At 39.9% G+C, this 14,629-nt stretch overlaps 2 protein-coding genes across 3 annotated transcripts; one reads left to right on the top strand and one right to left on the bottom strand.

Annotated features, from left to right (window-relative positions):
* The first annotated feature begins 1,530 nt into the window (after window positions 1-1,530).
* Window positions 1,531-5,519, top strand: ckap4 (cytoskeleton associated protein 4). The gene is made up of 2 exons (XM_015036273.1): window positions 1,531-2,127; window positions 4,155-5,519. The coding sequence occupies exons 1-2, from the start codon at window positions 1,810-1,812 to the stop codon at window positions 5,331-5,333; spliced, it is 1,497 nt and encodes a 498-aa protein (XP_014891759.1). The 5' UTR covers window positions 1,531-1,809; the 3' UTR covers window positions 5,334-5,519.
* Window positions 5,520-6,212: 693 nt separating this feature from the next.
* On the bottom strand, window positions 6,213-12,302 carry ikbip (IKBKB interacting protein). 2 transcript variants are annotated; one of them, XM_015036275.1, is made up of 4 exons: window positions 11,870-12,301; window positions 11,674-11,791; window positions 7,855-8,076; window positions 6,213-6,843 (listed from the first exon to the last, which is right to left on the bottom strand). In XM_015036275.1, exons 1-4 carry the CDS (start codon window positions 12,079-12,081, stop codon window positions 6,277-6,279), a joined length of 1,119 nt encoding a protein of 372 aa, XP_014891761.1. In that variant the 5' UTR covers window positions 12,082-12,301; the 3' UTR covers window positions 6,213-6,276. The 2 variants fall into 2 exon arrangements, with proteins under 2 accessions (XP_014891761.1, XP_014891760.1); XM_015036274.1 differs by lacking the exons at window positions 6,213-6,843; window positions 7,855-8,076 and adding an exon at window positions 9,825-10,920 and having other exon boundaries at window positions 11,870-12,302.
* Window positions 12,303-14,629: the final 2,327 nt, after the last annotated feature.

The raw sequence follows: 14,629 nt of genomic DNA, 5'->3' as shown, positions 1-14,629 counted from the left end.
AACTGCTGCCTTCAAGGTCCGCTCGGAAACAGCAGCATTCACAGTGTAAATTTTCTCTAACTCGCCTCTATTTTTGTTAAATTTATATCCACCATCTTTAATGTGACAGACACAAATTAGATACCTTAAAAAAATGAATACATCTGTTTTACCTTCATAAGACACCCATTTAGTAAATAGAATCTACCTTTGGGTTTATTAATGTTAATATAAGCACGGCGGTTCTGTGAAGATATCAGAGGTTTGTTGTTGGAGAGCATTGGTAAACGTATTAAATCGTAAACATCAGCAGGACAAATAGAAGCAGGTTAAGTAATAAAACAGTCATTTTTGAACGTCTCATTACTGATCAAACAATCCATCTTTTGAAAATTGAATTTTTCACAACAGCAAACATATCAAAGTCTATCAAAAGGTCAACTTTTAGTCGTGTAATTTACACATATTTTATGGTAGTGTGGGAAGTTAATTTAAAAAAAAGAATCAGAGAAGTGCAGTTTGACTCAGCAAAACACTGAGAGAGATAAAGCCAAACGTAATTCATTTTTTTAATCTGCAAAATGTAAAATACTTTGTGTGCACATTACCCTGAACACATCACTCCTCATGATGAAACATGGTGATGCTGGCGGATACCTTCTTCTTTAGCAACAAGGAAGCTGGTTCGATTATATTTATTACACTCTGAAAAACAAGAACACCAATAAATATATCTTGAAAAAGACAGAAAATTTAAATTTGGCTGTTGGATTTTTCTGTAAAGTGGGTTCAAGATAATAAAATGCAAAATAATTCTAAGAAAATCATAGTAGAAAATAATCACAATAACTTCGAACAACTGAAGTAACATGAAAAACTAATACAGTGGTAAAAAGTTAATAAAACAATTTAAAAAGAACAGAAAAGATGTTTAGCTCAGACTTAAACGCTACTTTAGTGCCACCTGGTGGTGAAAAGTATAGGTAGATGAACACATTCATCATTTCGAGTAATTATTTCCAGAATGCAGCTTTGTTGTAAAATAAAATTACAAACATTACAAAGAAATTAAAGGTTTATTGTCATGTATTACAGTCAGTATTAAGAAAAATATATGTAAATTTCCATATAGGCAAACTGGAAACCATCGCAACTTTCAACTTTAAACGTCTTAGTCCAAGAACATTGACGTTCTGGACTTTCAGATATGCAAGTTTCAGAACAGATATGCAATTATGGGATGTGGCCGCATGCAGACCGCAGCTGCCACGTATGAAAGGAGGGGCATGGTGGAGAAAAGTGGGGCGCTCCTCCCTGCGCTGCTCTCAACCGTTTGCACCAAGTTTACATCAGGCAAGCATGATCATGCAGAAGTAATAACGCGTGTTTAACAGGCGATTACACGCGTGGTTGGAGGAAGTGGTTGCTTTCTGGAATGAAAAGTGCAAGTTTTGATATCTAAGAAGTTTTGACACGACTTAGACTTGTTAAAAAGTTACAAAAGGCGTAAAAAAAAAAGAAGATAAAACCCTGCAAAACTAACGCTTCACTGGTGTTTAAAAACTACACAAGCCATTCATTGTTTCGCGAATTGCTGATGGGTTTGGGACATTTACCCAGACCCACGCAGAGTCTGTTTTTTGGACATATAGGACAGCCCCCATCCGCATACCTCGACGCTCAAAAGCCCCGTGGAAAGACACGCCGCGCTCCCTGATACGCTGCTGCTCCACAGTGGGGCTGAACTGGGAGCCCTCTCTCATCCACGACTGCACAACCAGCGCGACCTCCTTCCCCTCACACTCATTTGGACCGAACCTCCGCTGAAAGATGACGACAAAAAACCGACCAAAGAACAGCGAGAAGAGCGCAGCGGCCAGCCAGGACGATGCGTCCAAGAAAAGCCAAAAGAGTGGAGGCGCCACCAACGGGGTGAGTGGCCCCGGGCCTCGGGGGCCCCGCTCAGGTAGCTGCCTCGGCCTTCTGGTAAACGCGGTGTTTTACGCCGCAATGATAGGGGCTGCGGGATTTGCGGCTTTTTATTTACAACAAGTCGTGCAGGACGTCCGTCAGATCCACGCACAGCATGAGGAGGGCGCACGGAGAGGCGCGGAGCTGGGTACCAAAATGGAGAACGTTCTTCAACAGGTGAGTTAAAAACTAAGAGAATCGATTAAATATGACTGAAACGTCACGTTACTGAGTTTAGATGGGTTTGTGTGACATATTTAAAGTTGGAGGAAACTAAAAGGATCAAATTCGCTGCTGAATTTTTAACTAGTTTTGAATGAAAGCCAGTTTAAAACTCTAATTATAACTTCACTCGATGTTCATAATCTGCCACTGAATTTAAATCTGAACAGGATTTATCAAGATGACTTTAGTCTCAAGTGGCAAAAGCAAGAGACACCCAACCCTTTGTCTCTTACATTGTGTGAATGTGAACTGAAATATCCTTTGTTGTTAAGAAAAATATTCTAAATCACTTTATTTTATTATTTTTATTCACAAATAATCTTCTTTTTTGTAGAGCCATCTTTTTCTTACATTTGCTGGTCTTTTGGGGTGTACCTCCAGAAACGTTTTGCTGAAATTGTAGCAGCAGATGCTCAGATTTGTTGGAGGACATCTTTAAAGAGCATTTGGTGTTAAGTCTGGACTTTGACTAGGCTGCTTTTTCCATGTTCCAGTCTCCTGGCTCTTAATTTTTTACCGTGGAGAAAACAAAGCACTCATTTTCTAATCTCTGTGGTGATGTCAAACATGACAAGTAAGACAAGGTCATTAAATCAGTTTACAGAATGAAGTCAGGTAGCAAATCTTAAAAAATGTCATTATGTACCAAAGATATAAACAAAATGTATGAATTACAAAAAAACTTACCTCTAGAAAAGTTGATATTCACAATAAAGTGTGACGTCAGTAACAAAAAAATGAGGCCAAGACTGGCTTTCTTGAGCAAAAAACACTCAAAAGTGGGAGACACGGAAAACCACTTCATACCTGCTGTTAAGTACAATGGAGGTTCTGTGATGCTGTGGGCCTCACTTACCTTCAAAGGTCCTGCGATGCTCGTTAAAGTTCACCGTCATTGCTTTTTAAAATATATAAAAAAATAGATTTTAATTAAAAATCTGACAGAAGACTGAAAATAGTGTCCAGAAAAAAAAAAAGTTTTCTGTCAACAACTGAATGTTGCAACTGCGACTATTCATTCAGGAGGATGAGGAAGATTGAGTCTTAACAATTTAGTTAATCTACTGAACAAGAGTTAATATTAGAGCTGAAATGACTAATCACTAACTGCACTCAATAAAAAGGCAATTTTTTCAAAGTGTGATTCTCAAAAATAACTAATCCACATGCATTTTGCATTTAAGATAAAAAATCATGATTTGTTGTTGCATTTTAGGCAATGAAATGTTTATTTTCTTATTCAAAAAGGGAACTGAATTATTTGCATCGTTTAATCTATTTCAGTAGACGAGCCTCAGCTTTCCTTCTGCTCAATTCTAATCTCACTTCACAGCTCAGTCTGTGATTTCTCCCATTGACTTGGATTCCTCCAGTAGAGATTTCACCTAGGCCGATTTTCTGTCTGTAGTTTTAGCAAAAGCAGCAGAAGAAGTTGTGTTGGCCACACCTTAAAATATTGAATGAAGTTGATGCAGATTTAAAAACAGTTTTCACTGATGCCAGATAAAGTGCAACACAAAGGTTTTTGCTTTGAATTTATTTTATTCGTAAAGTAAGACAAAAAAATATCCAGTGGATTTAACTAAAATGCAAACTTCGCCATCTTAGTTTAATAAGCTTGTCAAAATAAAGAAAGACTGAGTCACTGAGTTCTTGTTACTAAACGACAATCCAGAGAAACGTGGAAATTTAGTGTTTTTTTAATCTAGCAAACCTTCAGGACCTGTTTATGGTTTTAAATTTATAATTTACAAATCCCTTGAATTCAGAAATCTGCTCATCTCATTAAAAATATTGTGTGTTTAGTTTATTGTTTATTTAACAGGTAAAAATAAAATAGTTTCTGCGATTAAAATTTTTCAACTTGACGTTCTTTGGCCTGCATGCCGATAAGTTTGGCCACCGCTGGCGCAGGACAAGCAGCTGGTTTTTACTCCGATTAATTGATTAATGATTGATTGTTCCTGCGTCTCGTCAAGGTGGAGTCCCTACGAAGCAACGTGGACGGACTGGAGTCGTCGCTGGGCGTCACGCGGGTGGAGCTGGAGGCGGCCGTGAGTCGCATGAAGCGGGGCGAGGTGGAGACCAGGAGGGTGGAGGAGGCGCTCCAGAAGCTGCAGAACGACCTCCTCAGGGACCTGGCGGAGGGCGTCCGGGAGGTCAAGGAGGCCCGGGAGAAGGATTTCTCCTCTCTGGAGAAAACGGTGGAGGAGCGTCTGGCTGAGGTGAGCCAGTCCATCTCCGCCAGCGTGGCCGAGTTCGCCGAGGGTCAGGGCGAGGCGCAGCGTCAGCTGGCCGACCTCAGGGCCCGCCTGGGCGATGCCGCGGACCCCGCGCTCGTCAAACAGGAGCTGTCCGCCGTCGCTGAAGTCGTCGCTGAGATTAAAACGGCCAAACAGGCGGCGGACGCGACCTCCAATTCCCTCAGAGACCAAATCGGCGCTGTGAGGGAAGAGCTCCAGACGCGCAACAAGGAGGTCGCCTCTCTGTCCCAGGAGGTCGAATCGGTGAGGTCGGTGATGCAAGACACTGCTGGCAGCCTGAGGCAGGCCCTGTCTGCGGCGGAGGCCGGGGTTCAGGCCCTGCAGGACCAAACCGCCACCCTGCAGAGCGACCTGGAGCAGGTCTCCAACGCCGTCCGCACCGTGGAGGAGAAAGTGAACACGGCGGCGGCTCAGGCTCAGAAAAGATCCGACGACCTGGAGGTCAGGGTTCAATCATCTGAGGAAGGCGGGGAATCACTGACTGCTTCGCTGTCTGACATCAGCAGGAAGGTGGAGTCGCTGCTCGCCAAATACGACGGACACGAAAGCAGCTTATCTGCACAGGGGGCGGCAGTGGAGAGAGTAAGAACAGACCTGAACCAGGAGCTGGAGGAAATAAAAACCCAAATGGAGGCGCTGGATCAGACTCAGCCGCCTGCAGAGGGCTCCACCTCCCTACAGCTGGAGCTGGAGAGCTTAAAAACTGCAGTGGAAGAAGTGAAAAGCAAAGCAGACACGATAGAAAGCCAAAACCAGGCCATTCGCACCCTGCAGGAGGCGATGCAGGAGACGACGCAGGCGCTCGCTGGTTTAGCAGAAGGTAAACGAGATGAAGGACGAAGCGGCCTGGAGGATCTGGAGAAGAGACTGACCGCTTTGGAGGACAGGATGTAGACCACACGAGGCGTTCAAGGGCTTTCAGGATGAGGGGGGAAAAAACACCCAGACTACTAGTCATGCAACGCATCAGGACGCCAAAACAGGAGACAAAACTCCACGTTACTGTTATGAAGATCTGCTTTCTAGAGCTGGAATCCAACGTCTTGACGCTGCACTTCTTGTTAGAACAAAAGAAAGAGTGAGCAAAAGCTGAGACTGCTGATCTGTGAAGTTCAAACCTACACTCATTCTGCACTGTAGTTTTCTTTTACTTTTTTAAACCTCCAATTGCAATTTTTAAGCACTCCTTTGTTTGTTTTAGAAGAATAAAAACACAAATGTTTGACCTGAAGCCGTGAATTTTTATTTTAAGGGAGTGAAATTTATAAAATTGTCTCAAGTTTCGCTGTTTATCGCTTATTGAGCCTTCTTACATTTTATTCACAGCCACAAATTTCAGTGTATTTTAACCAACAAAATCTAATTGTTAGGTAATTGTCTACTTAAATGAATGCTACAAAAAGGATGTGACATGCAGCTTCTGTAAGTCACTGTCCTGCAGGATGACGACCCAAAATGCATGACCAGAACAGCAGTCGACTGGTTCAGATCAACAAAATATTCACATCTCAAATTTTGGCCTAGTTTTTCCCATTTAAATTTTTCTGAATTCCAGTTTTTCCCATTTTAGCTACATTTTATAAACCCAACATGAGGATTTTCTGAACAAACCAACAGCTGGTGGTCATTATTTGACCACTATGTAGGTTGTTTTTGCAATTTGAACGAACAGAAATATAATGTGAGACGCTTTTGATGAACGTTTTTCTTCTTATTGTCCAATCAGATGCAGAAGAAGCTAGCTTTCAAACTAGCGAAGCGGCTAGTTTGTGATTGTTTTACTAAAAATGTTTATTGCAGTAGTTTGACAGGTGATCATCAGATATAAAACAGATAACTATTTTAGGTTTTGCATTTCGCCGATGTCAGACAAATCAGCTATCTCACTGACCTGTTTAGTCGTAACACTTAAATCTCCCTCCACTGCTGTGAGGTTCAGCAAAGTCTGTCGGAGTTCAGCGATCTCACGCTCTCTTTCTGACAGATCCTCCGCCAATCTCCCGATCCTGAGCGTCAGGTCGGACACCTGCGGCTCAAACGCTCCAAAGTCTCGTTTAATGGACGCCACCTTCGGTTTGAGGTCTGCGGCGAACGTCAGCGTCCGTACGAGGCGAGCGCGGCCGCGCTCCAGCTCCCGCAGGCGGTCTGATATCTGGTCGTCCACGGCGACCAGCTCAGGGATTCGCTTGCGGAGCTGGTCGATGGCCTTGGTGTTGCGTTCGGACGCAGATCGGAGGTTGGAGATTCGGTCGACGCTGCTGCCCAGGACGTCTCCGATGCGTTTGACCATGCTGCGCTCCACCTGACCGGTTTTGTCCTCCAGCTCTCCAACCTGCGACAACACGGAGTCCAACTCGGACCGCAGACCGTCCATCCGACGCACGTCCGTCCTGACAGAGGAAACCTGCAGAACCAGCACCGGAAAATATACACACAGATCCACCAATCAGGCGTTGACAAGAAAACAAATACAGAAAAAACTAGAGGAATTAAGACATACACTGCAAAAACACAAAATGTTACCAAGTATTTTTGCTCTAGATTCTACTGTAAACACTTTTGTGCACTTGAAAACAGACAAAACTAACTTAGAATTTGCTTTTCAGCAAGATAACACTTTAAGTCAATAATTCCTTAATATTGTAAAAAAAAAAGTTCTACTTCCCCTGGCAGATTATTTCACTTATAACATAGGAAAAATGTCTTTATTTCAAGTGAAATTTCATCAATATCAATGATGAGATAGAATTTTAACACAATATTTTGTGGTACTATTGTGATTACGATAAAAATGATAATAAAAAAAAAACTAAGACAGAATTTATAGAGCCACAAACAAGTTTATATCACTAAACTGCAAATAGAGACTTAAATGAATCATATTTTCATATTTATTGATATTTATTGATGCTTGTTTGGAAAAAATAGAAAGACTTTTAATCTGATTTTTTAACAATACTGGGATTTATCGTGCGATATATCAAAAATCTTATAAGAAATTTATCACGATAAATGATACAATAATTCCCCACCTGTATCAATTACTTAAAACGAACTTCTTTATTTTGATGAAAAGTTATTTGTTGCTCAGTTTTATCTTATTTCACGATATTTGCACTAAGAAGTAGACCAAAAAACAAACTTGATTTTGTGTTTTTGCAGTGTATACAGCCCTAAAAACACCTAAGATCTGTGGAGTTCATAAGAAACATTCAAAAGAACAAATTAAAGTCCAAAACTGATTCAATGTAATGAAGGGTTTTTGTCAACTTCAGGACAGAACTCTTCAAAAGACAATTCTTCTTTAAAAACTAGGAAAAAGTTGTTGTGTTAATACTGAGAAAAATTAATGAAATCAGTCACATTCTTCCAGAAACATATTTGCGAGAAAAGAAAAAAAAAAAATCAAACGCACCTTGTTGGCGAAGTCCTTTGTGACGGCCGAGGTTCGCTCTTCGATTTGCGTCACCGCGTCTCTCAGCGATGTCAAGCTGCCGTGGAGCTGCGCTCGTTTCTCGCTCAGCCCGGCGGCCCAGTCGTTCAACTGGACGACGTCCCGCTCCAGAGCCTCCAGCCGGGGCTGCAGGTTCCCCCGCTGGGCCACGAGATCCTCCAGCATCCGCTGCACGGTTTCACACTGAAACGGCAAGTACAGTTCACCACCCAGAAGACAAAAACGTAAACAACTGGGAGAAAAAAACAGGGACTTTGTTCTCTTTTTACACAGTAAAATTCAAGCATTTTTAAGGTGAGTTTCCAAACTTTCCCAGTAGCAAACTGGACTCAAAAACGATGCAAATTAACTAAAAATGAAGACAGTTTCAATTCACTATTATTTGATTTCATTTGTTACTTTTATTTATGTTTTGTGGTATTATTCTATATTCTACAGCAGGGACCAGATAAAGCTAAAATATAACAAGGTTTTACATTTTCAAATGTCTGTAAACCCGACTGGTCCGAGAACAAAACACTAATTTAACAACAGAAAGATGAAGAAACTATTTTTATTTCATTTACACCGATCAATAAGTCACAGAAAAATTAAGAATAAATATTCATTACATCGAAACAACCCAAACAAATCATTGGTAAATGACATTCTTGCTCAAATTAAATGCCAAACAAACAATATACAAAGAAAGTAAGAAAAAGATCGCTTAAAAAAATATTCACGCTACGTTTTCTGGCATTTAGTAAATATAAATAGTTTTGGTAACTTTCAATAACCTAAAACAAAATAAATTTAATCTGATTTAACCTCAGACAGTGAGAAAAAAAAAATATTTTCAATTATTTTTCTTTCTAAAATTATATTTTCATTGAATCAGCTCAAACAAAATGCTTTCACTTTTTTCAGTGCTTGAAAATAAATGAAAAAGAATAAAAGTGTTGCTTTTGACATCTGTACGACTGACATCAAATGTTTCATCAGTGCTGTGAACTCGATAGTGTGCAGTAACAACGTCTGAGGTAAATAAGTAACATAAAACACTTGAGCAAACTAAAAACCAGCAAGAGAAAACATTAAAACACTCGTTCTGCAACGTCAGTAAAAAATATTTCTATTGTTTAATCTATCAATTATTCTGCAGATTTTTCATCATTTAAACCTTTTTATACAGTATTAAAAATGCTAATAAACAATTAAATTCCATGTTTAAAGAAGAACATTAACATTTTATTGTCTAAATTGCAATAAGAGCATATCTTTAGGGAACTATTGATTATTTGCAGCTAAAATAAATACTGCTAGCATCAACATATGAAAAGCTCAGGCTTTTCTGCTTGACTTTAACACATTGTAGGACTGATATATTAATTTTGGATTAACTGATTAATAACTGGTTTGCAAAAGGTGCTTTATAACAAACTGAAGCTAAAACTAACAACAAAGGATTTTTTTTTTGTCTTAAATGAAAATTTTTTATACTTCCTGTACAATTTTGGTTTAATTTCTGCTCTGAGTGTGTCGTTCTTTCAGCAAGTTGACTTTTTTTGAGTCTCTATACTCGGGTTAACGATTAATCGATTACTAACACTGCAAAAACACAAAATCTTACCAAGTATTTTTGGTCTAGTTTCTAGTGAAAATATGACAAAACTAACTTACAAGCAACTTTTTAGCAAGATATAGGGGCTTGTTTTAAGTAAATAGTGATTNAAAAGGACTTGTTCTATTGGCAGATAAATGTTTTAAATAATCTGACAATGGAACAAAGATTTATTCATTAATATTAAGGAATTATTTACTTGTTTCAAGTAAACGATATCTTGCTAAAAAGTAACTTTTAAGTCATTTTTGTCTTATTTCACGTTTACTAAGATATTTACACTAGAAACTAGACTAAGAATGTTTGGTAAGATTTTGTGTTTCTGCAGCGAAATTAGTTGACCATTACTTTAAAAAACAAACAAAAAAAAGATTAATCGTTTCAGAACTAGAAAAAAAACTATCGCTGCACATCCACCTGATCAGAGAAGATGACTGCAACAAAAATGGTTCTACAAAGTATCACAAACACGTTTTAGAGTTTTAACTGTAAAACCTGATTAATCACGATTAATCATTTCAGCCCTAAGTGTCATCATGATGTTCAGTCAGTTCGCTCAGCTCTTCCTCCAGCCACAGCTCCTCCTCCTCCTCCTCATCCTTCCACTCCTCATCCTCCAAAGTGCCGGAGTCGGTCAGGGTCCCGCCTCCGTCTCCCCTCAGCACCATGGTGAGTTCTCGGACCGCCTCCTTGACCACGGACAGCTCGTTCTTCATCTTCAGGATGCTGTTGTGGGCCTGCAGGTGGTCCAGCTCCTGCCTGATCTCCAGGATCTCGTTCAGAGCTTTCAGCATGCTGTCCTCGGTGCCGAACACCTGCAGCGTCACTTCCTCCAGACGCTTCTCTGCCCCGCTCAGGTCGCCGTTCAGCTTCAGGATGGAGCGCACTGCCTCCTCCACCTTCGGCAGCTGCTCCTCGCACTGCTGGGCGCGGGGGATGTGCTCATGGAGTTCAGAGGTCAGCTCAGCCTCCCTCTTGGTCAGGCTGCCGATCTGCTCCTGCAGCTTGTGGATCTGCTTGGTGTTCCAGTCCAGGTGCTCCTGCGCCCGCTTGGCGTCGTCCTCCTCCGTCCGCTCCAGAACGCGGGCGTTCCTCTTCGTGCTGTCCTCCAGCTCCTCCAGCCTTCTCGCCAGCGCCCGGGCCCTCTGCTCGGCCTCGTTCACCCGCTCCGTGGCGCCGGCGTGCGCCTCGCGGGACTCGGCCTTCAGGGCCGCCAGGTCCGCGGTGACGGCGGCCAGCCGCTCCTGCCACGTCTCCGTCACATTCAGGAAGCGGGCGTTGACCGCCTGCAGGTCGCGGGACGCCAAGTTCTCGTCGGCCTGCATCGCCATGGCGACGGCGTGGAGGGCGGAGATGTCCTTCTGGAGTCTGGTTACCGTGGAGACGGTAGAGAGCGCCTCCTGAAGGTCGTCCTCGGATGCAACGAGCTACAGCCGCAACACAAAAAAGGAGCGCGGTTTCTGCGGAGCTGCTTGACTCTTTCATGAGTGACAGTGTTGCCAGATTGGGTGGGTTTTCACCCAATTGGGCTGATTTCAACACATTTGGCTGTAAAAACTAACTTTAGGTGGGGTTTTGGATTTTTTATTTTTTTTACAAAGCTATTAGAGAAATTACCTCGAAATAGTTATTGTGTGGCAGAAAAGAACAAAACGTTTAATAAAAAGCCATATTATTGCACTTACCTCATTAGTTCATTTATTTTTAACCTCTAGAATCTGTCAAATGTGACATCATCAATGATTAGTCAACAGTTCACCACGTGTCACTATGTAGTAGTGTTGTAAAACAGAAATCCCAGGGCAACATCATAAACTAAAATGACATACAGCTACAAAAAGCTCAAGTCCGATTATAGTCAAAGACTCTTAAGTCCTTCTCAGTCCCAATAGGATCAGGTTCTGGTCAGAATATAACAAAGAACAACAAAATATGTCACAAATCTGAACGCAGTCGATGACGTATGTTACACGATTATATCTAAGGCTGGAAACTGTCAGATCTGGCAACCCTGCTGCTGTGGCGGTCCAAACCAGCCGCATAGTTTGCTTATTACTTGACTATTTCTACGACTCGGGTTAAATTACACTAAGCTTTAAAATTAAAAGAAAATATTTGAGACATTTTGAGAGAAACGGCCTCTAAACTTAGCGGCTGCTTCACTCTAACTCCAGCCGTACCTTCTTGGAAACTTTCACCATCTCTTCCTCCATCTCCAACAGGCTGGAGGTTTTCCCGTGCAGAGCTTTATACTTGTCTTCCATTAGAGAAAACCTCTCATTCTGCTGCAGCACCACCCTGAAACACAAAACGTACTCAGCCAAGAAGCAACACACAAAGGAAAATTAATTTAAAACTATAAATGTGCTAACTTACCAGCTCAAAACTCCGCATGCTACTAGCGACAGTAAACACATCAAACCTTTAATGTCTGGACCTGAGGACGTTTTATTTGCTCCACTGTTCTCTCCGTCTTCCGTTTTCACTTTTTGTGCCTCACCTTTACCGTTTGCAGGTGAATTTTGCGGCATTTCATCGTTTTGCTTTTGAGACTGCGTCTTTTTCCTCTGTTTAATTTCCGTAGGCATTTCGCAGTTATAAAATCCCGCTTTTAAACTATCGTTACCTGGCTTTAATCTTTAAAAATATAGTCAGTTATTCCATATGTAGCAGACAAAAGCAGGATATCCTACTTAAAGACAAATTCATAGTGAATTAAGCGATAAATATCTGATTTTACCAGCGGAGATTAGCTAAAGTTACCGCTACTGCTCCCAGGAAAAGTGCTGCCTTCATGGGAAATTGGTCAATTTAAATTCAAACTGTACCAAAGCAGTACAACTAATACATTAGTAGTTGCTCGGGTCTTTAGTTCTGTCTTAAATCGTAAATGACTATTCCATACCTAATTTAAAATCTTAGTTACTCTTTAATTGTGTACACACAAGGTATAGCAGTGTCAAATACTAAAAGTTCCGACAGAGCAGGAGCTTCCATGAACGCAGCAGCAAGCCACGTTGGCGAGAGAATTTGTTAGGAATTTCATCATTTATTTGAATATTTTATGTACAAATAAATTACTTAAATGTCATAATAAGACAAATATTTTGATAAGATTATATAAATAATCTACCATTTTAATTGGTTATTTAAAGTGATTTCCAGTCTATTCTTATTAGTTCTTTGTTTTGCAAAATTAAACTTTTTTTGCCTACATGCAAAATCCCACTTGCCGAAAAAAATAACAGAAAAGTTAAGGCATAACAAACCTGAGTCAAAAATGGACAAGATGATCATCAGTAGCTTTATTTTATGTATAAATGATAACCAAAAGCTCTTTACAACACTGTACTACACAGCTATTACTGAAAACTATGATTTCATCTTATTTTCAGGATTTGTCTTGTACGAATTACAGAGGGAACATGCAAAATTAAAAAAAGAAAAACGTGTAACAAAGCAAAACGGCATACAAAAAAGAGACAAAGCAAACATAAATGCATCTTTAACTCAGAGACCAGAGACAACAAGGCCAAAGCTGCCATGTGCAAATTTTCAAACTAATTTTGAGTAAACGGAAAACAAGAATCACACCAAAACATTACAATCAGGTCGAGTAAAAAAACCTTGATACTTGGGCCAAGGCTTATGGTGATGGGAGCAAACAAATATTCTGTTAACGGTGTAAAATTCTTTGACTTTTGGCTCCAAAATAAACATATTCAAAATAGCTCTGAGCAGTCAAGTAATGGATAATAGACATTTAGGAGGTATGAGTAGTGCATCTTTTGGACGGTAACAGACTTCCAAAAAAACATCAAAAAAATAGCAGATGGTTGTTTAGGAAATCTGGGTCCAATGCCTAACTGTCACATTTTCCAAGCAAATCCTCGGCAGTGTTTAGTGGATAACTCCTCCTCTGACTGTGTGGATTCCTGGACGTTTCTTTCTTTTAACCAGCAAACTATGGAGTTGAACCAGGACATGCTGTCAAATCCACTTTGCATGCCAAATATATACAGATATTTCATCAAGATTAGTTAAGTAACTAAAGAGGCGGCAATTTTCAGAACGGGACGGTTTATATTTATCAAAAAGCAGAGACAAAGATTTAAAAAAAAATAACAAAAATGACAAGATTTCCTACAGAAGAATTTTGTAAATTTATACAAAACTGAACCGTACCAGCAGTAAAGGCACACGTTTAATTTTAGTAAAGTTTAATATTACAGTAGTGTCAGCCAAATTTGAATTAAACACTTTAAATAGTGTAATGAACCTACTTGAAGTAAACTGATTTTTTTAAAATGGTAATTAAGTAACAAAAAAAAAAATATATATATATATAGTGATTGTCTTTGGTGATAAAATTCAGATGAGGAAACCGGTTTTACATTTATAATTTAGTCTTAAAGATTTTTTGTGCCTTTTCAGCTAACCACCCGACTCCATGATAAATATGAGCATAAATATTATTTGCCATTTTTTTAAAGATGCATTTCAAACTATTTTTCAAGGCGGAATGATTATACAAAACAATCCATCATTTTTAAAGACACTAAAATTGCTTATTACCTAAAAGCTTCACCCTGACATAACAAAAAAACAACAAAAAAAGAAAGAAGTAGTTTAACTGAAGCCCAAAATTAAAAATGACATTCATGTCCATGATGGATGTTAATAAACCTCTGACCATATTGTATGAAAGCTTAAAGAATCAGATCTTCTTTTGGTAACTTCATTTGTATGACCTCAACTCAAAGATGAGCTTACATTTAGAAACTCAGCTGGTTCCTTATGGTTTCTGCCGTCTTTTGGTCCGCTCTGTAAGGAAGCAAACCTAAGTGCACTTCAGGGACTAAAAGGACACTTGCAAGCTTTTCTGAATCAACAAAAGGAACCTGTAACAGCATGGTGACCTGGTGAAACCCAAATAATGTGGATTTGATCAGATAAATAATAATAAAAAAGCAAAAAACGTTAAGGAAAAACTCTTCATGACACCACGAAGATACTCCATCTGCTAATTACAGCACTTCTAAATACACAAACCCAGAAACCTTAAAGCAGAGTAATTGATATTCAAGTCTCCAAGTTAAACAAAAATCATCTCTTTTTTCCTTTTTTTTTTTTTAC

Source organism: Poecilia latipinna, unplaced genomic scaffold (genome assembly GCF_001443285.1).
Source record: "Poecilia latipinna isolate Pla-1442-1.1 unplaced genomic scaffold, P_latipinna-1.0 Scaffold363, whole genome shotgun sequence".
Lineage (NCBI taxonomy): Eukaryota > Metazoa > Chordata > Actinopteri > Cyprinodontiformes > Poeciliidae > Poecilia > Poecilia latipinna.
Note: the sequence above shows the minus strand (reverse complement) of the source record. Positions and strands in the feature narration are given on the sequence as shown.